This window comes from Capricornis sumatraensis, chromosome 15 (genome assembly GCF_032405125.1).
Source record: "Capricornis sumatraensis isolate serow.1 chromosome 15, serow.2, whole genome shotgun sequence".
NCBI classification, from domain to species: Eukaryota; Metazoa; Chordata; class Mammalia; order Artiodactyla; family Bovidae; genus Capricornis; species Capricornis sumatraensis.
Window position 1 is genome coordinate 42,541,505 of NC_091083.1, and position 13,180 is coordinate 42,554,684.

Below are 13,180 nucleotides of genomic sequence, written 5' to 3' on the forward strand. Positions count from 1 at the left end.
CGAGTCTGAGCCATGGGCGGCAGGAAATCAGCCTGAAAGGAGATGGAAGGGCTTTGGTGGGAAATAAAACAGCACTCTTGTTGTTGATGGAAAAAGATCTTGGCAGGAGGGTTGTTGTGAGTGTTCTGTGGCTTAGAAAGGAATTTCCTACAGGCTGGACTAACCATCACACATGTCTCTACCTTCAGGAGTCCTCGGCGTGCAGGAGAGCCTCGTCGGGGGGCCATGTCAACTCAGACCATGGGCACCCGCAGTCTGGACAAGCGAGGAAGTTTCTTTAAGGTAAAAGGGAGCCTCAATCGGGGTTGCTGATGGGTGTCTTGCTCCCGGTGCCGGTGCCGGGCACACAGGGAGTTGCAGGACTGGGGAGAGGGGCGGGGGAAGCCTGCTCCCTGAGCCAGCTCTGTCTGGGGAGCTCGCCTGAGCCCAGCCGCAAGCTCCTCCTGGCTTTGGTGAGAGACAGGGGCTTTCGTGAGTCCATGCTTCCGGACAGGCTCAGCACCCGGGCACGGGGCAATGCCACCTGTATGAGACAGGTGAGGCAACCTTCCCTTGTCAACTGCTCACCTACTCCTTTTTCATTTGGATGGTTTTTGGTGGAAGCTGAGTTCGGCATCTGAGTGTGCTTTACCCTTGGCTTGATTCTGCGAATCATTTAAGCGCTCATTAAAAGAAGAGAAGGACACACAGATCCCTGGGCCTTACCCTAGACCGACTGAATGCTTTTGCTGGTGTATTTTATCAAACACCCCCAGAGGCCTCTTAAGAGAGAACCCAGGCAGCATGATGAAAGCTGGACCGCATTTCTACATGCCTGTTGATGTCAGTGGGGGATCTTGCTAGGTTAATGAGATGAGCTTCTCAGTGGGTATTTTATATACTCTTGAGTGTGTGTTTTAAATTAAGACCTGACAATTGTTTCTAATTAATTTCTAATTAATTTTCTTTTTATGGTGTTTGCTTTGCTTCCTCTCACTCACCCTCCAAATAATGCAAACTCATTGTAGAAAATTTGGAAAATGCAGAAAATGTAAAATCAGAGGGACACGGAGGTAAATCGTGCATTTGCAGTGTGTCACAAGCAGCTGTTCAAATACCAGGTCTTTTCCTCAAAGAGGGAATGAAATAGAGGCCTTCTTATTTTGGAGGAAAACTGACTACATTTACTGATTACCCCACCCTGGTGGGTTGTTGATATAGAGTAACTCACATTTAGATGCTTCCTGTTTCCAAGAGAACCAAACCTGATTTCCTGTGTTAGTTCTGGGCTCCAAAATTTTCATCAGAAAAGCCTGTTGGTAAAGCAAAGCCAAGTTCATTCAAGTGACTGTCAGAAAAAGACATGGCCAGAGCCTGGGCCTGTCAATGTCTAGGCAAAGAGGGTTAGGAGATGTCTTTACAGGGTTTAGAGGTCCATGCCCAGGCTCTTTAAGCTGTGCTTTTTCAGACAGAAAATTGACTGGGTTTCAGCAAAGTTTGTGGTCACTTAGTACATAATACAGTTCAGGGTGGGTGGATGCAGCATGTCAAGAGTCTTAAAGGGAGTCTTCAAGAGTAAACCATTGATCAGCAAAGCTGTTTTCCCAGGTGAGCAAACTAGTGTGCCAGGACAGATTGTTTTGTAGGAATTTCCTGCCGTGAACAGCAGATTTATTTATTGGTTTACAATAACTTCCTGGAAGAACTAGTCAAGTCATGTTGACACAGATGGTCTCAATTCTCAGTCCTGACAGTTGAGCTTTGTCAACGTAGCTGTCTTAGTTCACAAACCACTTGGGGGGCACAAGAGGGGCCCCGCAAGTGTCCTGTGGACCAGGCGCTAACTCACCAGGCTCCTGACTCATCTCCAGTTCTTGGATTCTGTCTTATGCTGAGATATTCATTTCATCTTGCTGGAAGAGGGTAACCCAAGCCCCCCTCCCCTGAGACATTGCCTACATCCGCCTCAATGTCGGCTTGTCCGTAATCACCACCCTAGCCTAAGGAAGCAGAGAGTGGCTGAATCTCATGTAGTGTTGAAGTCCAGGTAAAAGGAGAAAACGGAATCCAAATTGCCTTTGAAAATCCATAAGGAATTTATTGGACCCAATACTACCTACTGTTAAGTTCAACATAATCAGTTTTTCCTGCAGTCCTGGGGAAAGTCTTTTTTTGTTTTAATGTGTTTTCAGTTGAATAACAGGTAAAGTAGTTAACTCGCTATGTCCTATGAAAGAATCCATCAGACAAGAAGTGAGAGACTGAAGGAGGTCTACTTCTTCTCTCCTGAGTCAAAGGCCCTTGAGGAAAATGTGACAAGTGGCCTGAACTATATAACTTGGTATTGTTTCCCCTTCCCCACCACAGAGCTTAAAAATCATTTTGTTTGTTAGATGCTCCAAGTTGATAGTTACCTTATATTTCTTTTTCTTATATGTCTCCTCTTTTTTATAGACATTGTTATTCTTTACTATAACTATTTTAAATTGGTTATCATGGAATAATAATATCATTTGTTATTATAATATTGAAAGTGAAAGTGTTTGTCAGTCAGTCGTGTTCAGCTCTTTGTGACCCCATGGTCTGTAGCCCGCCAGGCCCCTCTGTCCATGGGATTCTCCAGGCTCTTGCAATCTACTGGAGTAGATTGCCATTCCCTTCTCGAAGAGATCTTCCTGACCCAGGGATTGAACCTGGGTCTTCTGCATTGCAGGCAGATTCTTTATTAGATAAATAATATTACTAGCTATTATTAATTATTCCATAATTTTTCCACGTGGTAACCTGCAAAGATGGAGTCAGCTGCCCTTTGGACCTTTTGACCCGTTGGAGGTTTGTTGTGAAAATGCCAGGCAGCGTTCAGCTGCTGAAACGGGCTGTCCCTCAGCACAGCCCGGAACCCACTAGCTCTTCGTTTATTCCTCAAGCTTCATTTTGACTCGCATTGACCAAGCACCTGTGAACAGCCAGGCTCTGTCCTAGGCACCAGGGAGAGAAAAACCAGAAGCCATCCCAGACTTCACGGAGCTCTGGTACCAAAGCAGGATATTAATCCAATATAATAGTAAACCCATAATAATAATCATAGGAGAAAACAGTGCTTCGTGAAAGAAGTAAAAGGGACAGATAACTCGACATGGGTCTCAGAACAGTCTTTCCTAGAAAGTGGTGTCTGACCTAGAGCTGAGGTTGAATCTAGAGATCAGAGTGACTTTCTTGTGCCACTGTCCTTCCAACCTCCACACAGACTCGCGATGCCCTACATCTGGGTAGGACCACTTCATAAATGTGAGAATTCACGGTTACATTCTTGACTCCAGCTGAATTCCACACACTCATTATCCCTTTCTTGGTTATTAGGGCTCGCCTGATTTTGTGCAAAGCGTGGATCCTTGAAAGGCAATCACCAGACCTCTTTTTCAGCTTCATCTTCCCTACCCAGTTTGTGCTTTTAAGCTAGAGTTGCTAACTACTAGCAGTGAGCCTCGATTTGTGGCTTTGCCTCTGTCCCGGCTCCTGGAAGTGTCTCAGCTGTTGCAGGACATGAGGTCCTGGGTAAGGCAGATGGTCTGAACATTCCGGGGTAATTGAGAACACCCTGGGGTTATGGGGCTTGTGGAGTCTCATCCTGGAATCCTGGCCACAGAAATCCTGTGCTGAACAAACACATGGTCCATGGCCCTTCCCAGCATCATTGCTAATGTTCCTCAACCACCTGTGAGAACAGTATCTTCCTGCCCTGAAAGGTCTTTCCTGGGGGAGACAGCAAATTTATTTGCACCTACATCAACATGGACACCGATAGCTGTCACTTTGCAAGGCCATGTGGTGTGGAAGAGACTGTATAAGGAAGATCATCTGGGCTGGGAGAGTTGTCAGTGGTCCTGGCCCAGGGCTGAGCAGCTGCTCGTCGTCTTGGATCCTTCCTTTTGCTGGATCCCTAGCTTCCCCAAGCCACCTCTCCCCTTCCCCATCCAGGCAGCCAGTGCTGGCAGATCCCCCTCAGGTCTTGAAGCTCCACCCCTCCTCCCCTTCCCTACATCCTCCACCCTACCTAGGGTCTGGTTCTTTCCTTGTGAGCACCGCAGGTGACGCTCAGAATCCGTCTGCACCACCTCTGAATGCAGATGGTCGGTCGGTTGGTTCTTCCCAATGATTCCATCCATCCGTGTGGCCTGCTGGCAGACCCCGGCTCTGTGCTACATCCAGGACCAGATCTGCACTCTTCACCTTGACATTTAAGGACTTTAGACCTCCTCCCAGCTCGTCCTTCACCTGTCCTGCCCCTGTGTCCCCTTGGGCCTGCTCCCATAGCCCAAACCTGCTATGTCCTTCCTCTTCCCCACCCTCTGCTTTCTCCCCATCAGGTTCCCAGCTGCCCTTCCAGGCTGGCGTCCACCCCCTTTCTCCATTGACAACAGGGGGCTGAGCTGGTGTCCGCCCGGTAGTAGAAATATCCCATAGACCTAGCCGTGGGCCACAGCCTAGTGCCAGGACATCCCCCTCCATTCATAGCTTGAGCTCTGCCATGAGGGACTCGTTCTGTCTTGTGTTACCATGTTTCTGACCCTGAGGGGGATCCTCTTAGAGCAGAGAAGATGCTGGAAGAGAACCAGTGTGACTGCCGCCGGGCAGTTCTACTTGCTTCCAGGCCTGCCTGCCCTCAGCCACCCACATGTTGGTAGGGTTCCCGGTTGCTGCATGGCTGATCCCTCTCCTTCCTTTACTCCTGGGACAGGGGAATGGCTGGTCTTAACTGACCAGGAAGAAAATGTGTTTGAGCACAGGGCCCCTGCTGTCCTGTGCATTCAACCCCTCATTCATCCTGTACGGAGATGCCCAGAGCCTGGACTCACAAACCGTCAGGATGTTCGAGGGCCCAGTTCAGCAGCAGAGGCTCCATTTGAGAAATCCCATTTTGGTCATTTTGCACAGTTGAGATAGCAGGTGCATGACGTTTGTCTTTCAGAAACAGAAAGCCTGGGGTTGGAGTTCAGACAAGGCTCGGAAGTACTCTCTCTGGCCCCATGAAGGACAGAGGTGTGACTGGCTTTGAAGTAACCTAGTTGCTAAAATCTGACTCTGCAAAGTAGATAAACTGGGGGTGATGATTTGCATCACCCCAACCAACTTTCCTAAATGACTGGTCTCTCCTTGGCATTGAAAATGCTGTTTTGAAATACTGTTTTCAATACTCTGTTTTGAAACCTTTACAGGCACATTTTCAATCATCCAGAACTGGCACCCCTGCGCATCTCAGGTCTCAGGGATTCCCAGTATTTGAGTTTTAAGATGATCCTTTGTGGAAAGTCATGTCTTCAAATGCATTGCCTGGGACAAGAGGTCAGTGTGGTGTAACAGTCGTCAGAGATGGCGGGGCTACAGAAAGTAATAGATAGCCTGTAGATAGATTCATCAGTACCATCTTTCTAGATTCCATATATGTGCATAAATGTGTGTGTTAGTCACACAGTCATGTCCGACTCTTTGAGAACCCCATGGACTGTAGCCCTCCAGGCTCCTCTGTCCATGGAATTCTCCAGGCAAAAATACTGGAGTGGGTAGCCTATCCCTTCTCCAGGGGATCCTCCCAACCCAAGGATCGAACCCAGGTCTCCCTGGGTCACATTTCAGGTGAATTCTTTACCATCTGAGCCACCAGGGAAGCCCAGGAATACTGGAGTTGAACTTGGTCAGGAGTTGAACTTGGTCTCTTGCATTGTAGGTGGATTCTTTACCAGCTGAGCTACCAGGGAAGCCCATGTGTATTAATATACAATATTTATCTTTCCTTTCAGATTTAATTCCCTTTGTATAACAGGCATATGTTGATATATGGCAGAAACCATCACAATACTGTAAAGTAATTATCCTCCAATTAAAAAAAAGTTTTCAAGAAAAGGAATGGATGGAATCCCAAATCACATTTTAGTAGTTTCATGGATCAAATCCCTACATGAATATGTGGGTGCTTAAAGGCAACAGATGTGAGCATTTGTCTCCCAGTGTGTCCCCTGGATGGTGGACTTCTGTCCACTGACTCTGACCAGGAAAGGACTAAGTGCCTTGCAGTAGAAACAAAATAGTGATTAGAGATTTGGTCAGAGCAATTGACACATGGCTAATTAGTCTTCATAATATCGCAAAGCAAACCTGGCATTAGTATTCAGTGTGTCTTTTCTTTGCTTCTAGAGGCTCACATCTGGAGAGACCTTAGAGCAGTGCTGTCTCCATAGAAATACATAGTAAATTGCAGATGTCATTTTAATTGTTCACGCAGCCACATTAAGAAAGAGTAAAATTGATTTTAATATTTTATCTAACAGTATATCTAAAATATTGTCATGTCAGCATGTCATCAAGATAAAGTTATTAGTCAGATATTTTACATTTTTATTGGTATCATGCCTTTGAAGCCCAGTGTGTATTTTATACCGAGTGTGTCTTGATACAGGCTATCAGCATTATAAGGGCTGTGAAGCCCATGTGGCTGGTGGCTAAGTATTGGAGAGTGAAGGCTTGCATTTTGTCTAGTGTAAACCTCCTCCTTTCACAGAGGAGAAAACTGAGGTCCAGGGAGGCTGAAGCCGCAGGGGCTGGTTGTTGGTCCACAGCAGGGGTGGGAATGGGACTCAGCCTGAGTTTCTCATGTGCCCCCCTGCCCCACCCCAACCCTGTGTAGACCTCCTGAGGCTTCTGCTCTGGTCCTTCAACCCTTCTCCACTGAGATCCCCCAGGAAACTCCATCTGGAGAGGTCGTGGGGACAGCGTCCTCTCTCTGGAGGACCTATCCCTTTTTTTGGATACGCAAGCATATTTTTCACTGTCTGCTCCAAATGCCTCCAGGACACAGATCAGTGTCCTCTCCCTCCCCAAGCATGACTTTCTAGGAATGCCTCAAACATTTTGGACAGCATTGCCTGTTCATGTTTTCAAAACGTAGTGGACGTCATGGTTTTATAGCATCACTTTCCCAGCACGCTTTGGCCATCCCTTTCTGATATTAAATGTAGCCTGGTTGGGCCTCAGCACAGACTCACTTGCTCCAGGGAACGTTGCCTTTTGAACATCAGGAAGGAAAAAGATTCTCCCAGTCCCGCTCAACCACATCATCTCTGCAGGCTTACTTGTAACTCTGAGTTTTCATAACTAGGGGGGTACCCAGGAGGAAGGTGTAGGTTTGAAGGACTGTTTCATTGTATGATTTTCAAAAAGTTAAATCATGCAATATAAAATGAACATCTTTTGAAGCTTTATGCAAACCATGCATGAATCTAGGAGGCCAATATAAAGCTGGTTCATAGAATACCTGGACAAATGATATATTTGTAGTTGACTTAAAAAGTCATTCTGGGAATTAATTCCCTGGCAGTTCAGTGCCCTGGACTCTGTGCTTCCACTGCAGGGGGCACCAGTTTGATCCCTGGTTAGGGAACTAAGATCCCACATGCCACCTAGTGTGGCCAAAGGAAAAAAAAAAAAGTCATTTTGTAATAAGTTTGCTAAGTTAAAGTCAAAATGGGTGATAGTCCTACAGGGCAATACAGCTGTAACCTTTGGGATAATCTTTTCTCTTCTCTGAACAGAAATCTCCAGGCAGACATGTAACTTCACAATGCCTGAGCCCTTCATTAACAGCACAGAGCAAAGTCAAATACAGATGCAACCCTGAGATAACTAGTGTTTAGGTGACCTAGTGAAACAGTGCCAGAACATGAGAGGATGTACTCGAAGCAAAGGAGTCTTCCGCCTCGAAACTTCAACCCTTTCTAATAAACAACCCTTGGGTGAGAGAGGAATTATAAACTAGAATTTTAGGAATAGCTTCTTGCCATTAACTTATGGGATACCAGGACCCCACTGTCCCAGATAGAAAGCTGCCAAGGGAGGAACTAGTGTGGGATGGAGTCTCCTTTCTCCTTTGCCTTACTATCTAAAAAGGAGCGTGGCCTGTCCAAAAATACCCGCCCCCCACCTTCCTGTAACACCAGCTGGAGGTTCCCCTGAGTTAGCACGTCCTGACAGAATGTCAAATGACGTCATCAGTCATTCACAACTTAGTAAAAATGAGGACTTTCTGAACTGTTAGCTGAGATCAGCCCAGAGAGGAAACTTGAGTTTATGAATGTTGAGGAGAAGGGATGGAAAAAGGCAACTTAGGATCTCTGAGGGGAGGACAGGACTCAGGGACCCACGGTCGGTGGGCTGAGCAAGCAGGGCACCAGTCACCCAGAGTGGGGAGGGCCTCAGGAAGTAGTCAGTGCAGAGGCTGTATGGTTCCACATCGTCTTTCACTGCTCAGAGAAACCATTTCTCTCCTCACAGCTCTTCTGACACCAAATGTGTGGGCTTTTCGTACACCGACCGCTTCAGTTCTCTGTGAACACCAGCAGATGTCCTACAGTTTAGCTCAATTCTAACACTACCCAGAGTCTAACACTACACAGACCTCCCAGGTTAGGGACTCAGTCCCGCAGGACTGCCCCCCACTTTAGATGCCATCACAAGTAGGGGGGTTCCTGGTCACCCACACTCTTTCCAGCTTGTACTTAAGTTTAGTATAGGGGACTTCAGAGATATTGTGGGTTCCATTCCAGAACACAACAGCAAAGCAGATACCACACCAATATTTTGGTTTCCCCAATGTATGTAAAAGCCATGTTTACAATATCCCATAGTCTTATTAAGGGGCTTTCCTGGTGGCTCAGTGGTAAAGAATCTGCCTGTCAATGCAGGAGATGCAGCTTAGATCCTGGGTGGGGAGGATACCCTGGAGAAGGAAATGGCAACCTACTCCAATACTCTTGCCTGGGAAATCCCCCAGACAGAGGAGCCTGGTGGGCTACAGTCCATGGGGTCGCAAAAGAGTCAGACTCCACTTAGTGCCTGAAAAGCAACATAGTCTATTAAGTATGCAATAACATTATGACTAAAAAAAATGTACGTGTTTTAATTTAAAAATACTTTATTGCTAAATTTTGCTACCATCTGAAGCTTTACCAAGTCATTATCATTTGGTTGTAGTGACATCGAAGATCACCTATCACAGATCACCATCACAAATACCGTAGTAGTAAAAAAGTGTGAAATTTTGTGAGAATTATCAAAATGTGACCCAGAGACACAAAGTGAGCAAATGGTATTAGAAAAATGGCCCATAGCCTCGCTTGATGTGGGTTTGCCACAGACTTTCAGTTTGTAAAAAAAATGCAGTATCTGGGGAGCAGAGTGCCATAAAGCAAGGGTTTATCTTCCTGTAATTTGCTACAGTGGTCACGGAACTCCAGGAAACACTTTGTTTACTGTTAGCAGTGTGTTATGAAGGATGCAATTGAACAGCCAGGGCAAGCTGTTGAAGGGGCCGACACACAGGAGTTTGGGTGTGTCCCTGGGAGTTTGGGTGTGTCACCCTCTAGCCTCTCCCACCAGCGCTCTCCAAACCCCTCCACATAGAGCTTTTATGGAGGTCACTGTGCTGTGTGTGTGCGCGCGTGTGTGCTTAGTCGCTCAGTAGTATCCAACTCTTTGCGACCCCATGGACTGTAGCCCACCAGGCTCCTCTGTCCATGGGATTTTTTCAGGCAAGAATACAACAGAGTGGTTTGTCATTTCCTTCTCCAGAGGATCTTCCTGACCCAAGGATTGAACCCAAGTCTCCTGTGTCTCCTATATTGCAGGCAGATTCTTTACCCACTGAGCCACTGGGGAAGCCGTGTTGTGTTGGCATGTTGATTAAATCATTGACCATTGGTCGCTGGCTCAACCCCCAGCCCCTGTTCATGGTGGTGGGATGGGGATGGGGCTGAAAATACCAACCCTCTAGTCATATGCCTGGTCCCCCTGGCAACCAGCCTGCATCCTGAAGCCTTCCAGGGGCTTCTAGCCACCAGGTATCTGTGACTTAAACTCAGGCCCAATAGAAGGAGGTTTGCAGTGAGTAACTAAAGACACTCCCATTCCCTCTACCTCTCAGGAGATCCTGAGAGTTTGGATCAAAGACCACATATTCCTTATCAGTTCAGTTCAGTTCAGTTCAGTTGCTCAGTCATGTCTGACTCTTTGTGACCCCATGGACTGCAGCACACCAGGCTTCCCTGTCCATCACCAGCTCCCGGAGTTGACTCAAACTCATGTCCATTGAGTCAGTGATGCCATCCAACCATCTCATCCTCTGTTGTCCCCTTCTCCTCCTGCCTTCAATCTTCCCAGCTTCAGGGTCTTTTCAAATGAGTCAAATGTCCCTTATGATGGCATGTATTCTGACACCATATACTGTGACATCACGTAGTATCCCTATGATGTTACAATAGTGCAGGTAGAACAGGCATGTTGAGAGCCGGTCTCTGGAGGCAGACAAACCTGGTCACATCCCAGTTTTGTTACCTGCTTCTCATGTGACTTTGAGCGACTTGCCTCAACTCTCTGGACCTGTTGCCTCATCTGGAAATTGAGGATTAAGGCTCCCTCCCTCCTAAGGCTGCTGCTGCTGCTGCTGCTAAGTCTCTTCAGTCGTGTCTGACTCTGTGCGGCAGCCCACCAGGATCTCCCGTCCCTGGGATTCTCCAGGCAAGAACATGGGAGTGCGTTGCCATTTCCTTCTCCAATGCATGAAAGTGAAAAGTGAAAGTGAAGTCCCTCAGCCGTGTCCAACTCTTCTCAACCCCATGGACTGCAGCCTTCCAGGCTCCTCCGTCCATGGGATTTTCCAGGCAAGAGTACTGGAGTGGGGTGCCATTGCCTTCTTCGCCTCCTACGGCTGCTGTTACACAAATTCAGTGATATTACCCCCAAGCACCTGGAACACATTAAGGTTCAGAGGTTGCAGGGTCCCTGAGTGCCAGGCTCCACACCTGGCTGGCCTGCATCCTGCTGTGAACTTGACTGCTTTGTTTGGGGCACAGATTTTTTTGTAGAGACTGACCTCTCCTTTGGGCAGGTGAAGTGTGCTGACTTTGGGTGGTGTTGGAACTGAATTGAATCTTAGGACATCCCCCTAGGGGAAGGTGTTGCCTTCTTGGTTCCACTCTCTTGGCTGTTAAGTAAGGGTCTCCTATGAGGAGGATTTCCTTCCCTGAACAGGCACAGATAAGAATTCCAGTAGGTTCTTGTTAACATGCAGATTCTCACATCCACTAAATCAGAACCTCCAAGGGGGGAAACAGAACCCTTTGCCTTAACAAGGGCCCTGGTGATTCTTGTTTGTGGAGAGACCAGAAGACACTGGTGAACTAGGTAGGCCTCTCAAGGTGAGATGCCTGAGTCTGTCTTTGCATTTACCTGCATGTTAGGAAGTAATTGACACATGAAATGTGGTCTTCTGATGGACGGGCAGCGTTCTCATTGGACGGAGTTTGTTACCAAGGCAGCCTTGACCAGTGGTTCTCAATGTGTGGTCCTGGCTCTGGTCTCAGCTTCACCTGGAGATGTCTTAGAAATGCAGGTTCTTGGATTCCAGTGCAGATCTCTGGAATCAGACTCTAGGGGTGGGGCTTCAAATGATGCAGAGCAGACCTCCATCCCCACACAGCTTGACTTGCTCGTCAACCTACCCATGTCTCTGTGCCCAGCTGCCCCTCCAGAAATGCCCCCTCTCCTTGCTCTCAAAACACCCCCAAGTCTTCCCATCACTTCTGGTTCCCTCTGTCTTGCCCTCCACCTTCTCATCTTTATTGTGCATATCGTCTTAGCCCATCTGGAGCCATGGACTTTGTGTTTTCCACCTCTGCACCGTCTTGGAATCAGTCTTGAAAACATTGGGCTTCAGCCAGCTGCCCGCTGCCACTTTAGGGAGATTGCGAGGTCTTGGTGTGTGTCTGTTGCTCAGGCCTGCCCCAGAGTCTTAGAAATAGCTCCTCTACCTGAACTATGCAGAGTAGACTGGAGGGGGCCACCCAGGGACCCAGACAGTCACTCTGGGCCAAGTTAGCCAGCTGTCACCTTCAAGTCAGAGCCGGCTGGCACCTGTGTTTGTGGCGGGAACATGGCCACGCCTGTTCATTGAAGTGTTATCAATGCATGGGCTCAGTAGTCGCAGCATGCGGGCAAAGCCTAAAGAATTGTGCCCCACCACCATTTGTGTGTAATTTAAAATAATTTTTTATTTTTCCTCTGTGACACAGAAGTTAACTTTGAATGATGAAATTAAATTGATGATAGAATTAAATTTAATGATGAAATTAAAATGCTTCCCTCCTAGAAACTTTTCACAACTGAGTGCTGGGCTCCACAGCCCCACCCAGAACCAGCCAGGGCTCTTATTGGCCACAGAGGGGCTGGGCACCTCCCCTAGGCTAGTTCCCATTCATCCTCCCCCACCTCGACTAAGTGATTATTGCCACTTTTACAGATGAGAAGACTGAGGCTCAGGGAGCTTATGGTCTCCCTCCCAGGCCACCCAGGGGGCAGGAGTTCAAACTGGCCTTCCAACCAGAGTTGTGTGGTTGTGGGGCTTATCAGGGAGCTTGGCAGGTCTTCCTGGTGACCACTGAGCCTTGGCTCCCCAGGGAGTGAAGTGTTAGCCCCAGGGGCTGGGTGTGGTTGGGCGCCTGGGGAACAAGACACAACCAGGCCTCGGAGCCCAGCGGCTGTGCAGGAAGAGGTGTGTGGGCCTTGCTTCCTCTGACTAGGCCGAGGGTGCTTGGACAAAGATTTTGAGAACAAGGAACTTTCCAAAGCCTGAACTTTCCAAAGCAGAGATTTCCCAACAAGAAGAATGTGCAAAGTAAGCTCTGGAGATGAGCTGGGAGAAAGAGGGAAGTGACTGCTGGCAGTCTAGTTTTCATTCTTAAGTATGTTGCGCCCCCCCGACCCCAACCCCACCCAGGAGTCAGGAGTGAGGGGTTTGACTGATATCATTTCAAATTTACGGCAGAGTTGTAAGGATGGTACAAAGGATTCCTAGTGTACCGACATATATGTGCATGTTATATAATATCATGTATTCATATGATACAATTTCACATTTCCTTAGAAAGTTGAAAGAAGAGTTCAAGAGACTTCTGTATACCTACGGAAGTCATCTGGCCATAAGCAGATGTCTCATCTCAACCAAAATGCTCAGACCCCAAACCAGGCGAGAGCTTTGGGGCATTTTTCGTGAGCACAAAAGGAAGGCATGTGGGCTAGGACCCAGCTGTCCAGCTCTGGCCCCAGCCTCGGGCCCGCAGGTGGATACTCGTGTCGTAAGGCCAGCTCTTCCCTC

General features: G+C 47.7%; 1 protein-coding gene across 1 annotated transcript in view; it reads left to right on the forward strand.

Moving 5' to 3' along the window:
- Positions 1 to 205: 205 nt before the first annotated feature.
- Positions 206 to 13,180, forward strand: part of RIN2 (Ras and Rab interactor 2) — a 98,861-nt gene continuing 85,886 nt past the window's right edge. Inside the window, exon 1 of the mRNA XM_068987296.1 lies at positions 206 to 282. Within this exon, the coding sequence (XP_068843397.1) occupies positions 226 to 282 (57 nt within the window). The 5' untranslated portion in view covers positions 206 to 225. The remainder of the gene's footprint in view (positions 283 to 13,180) is intronic.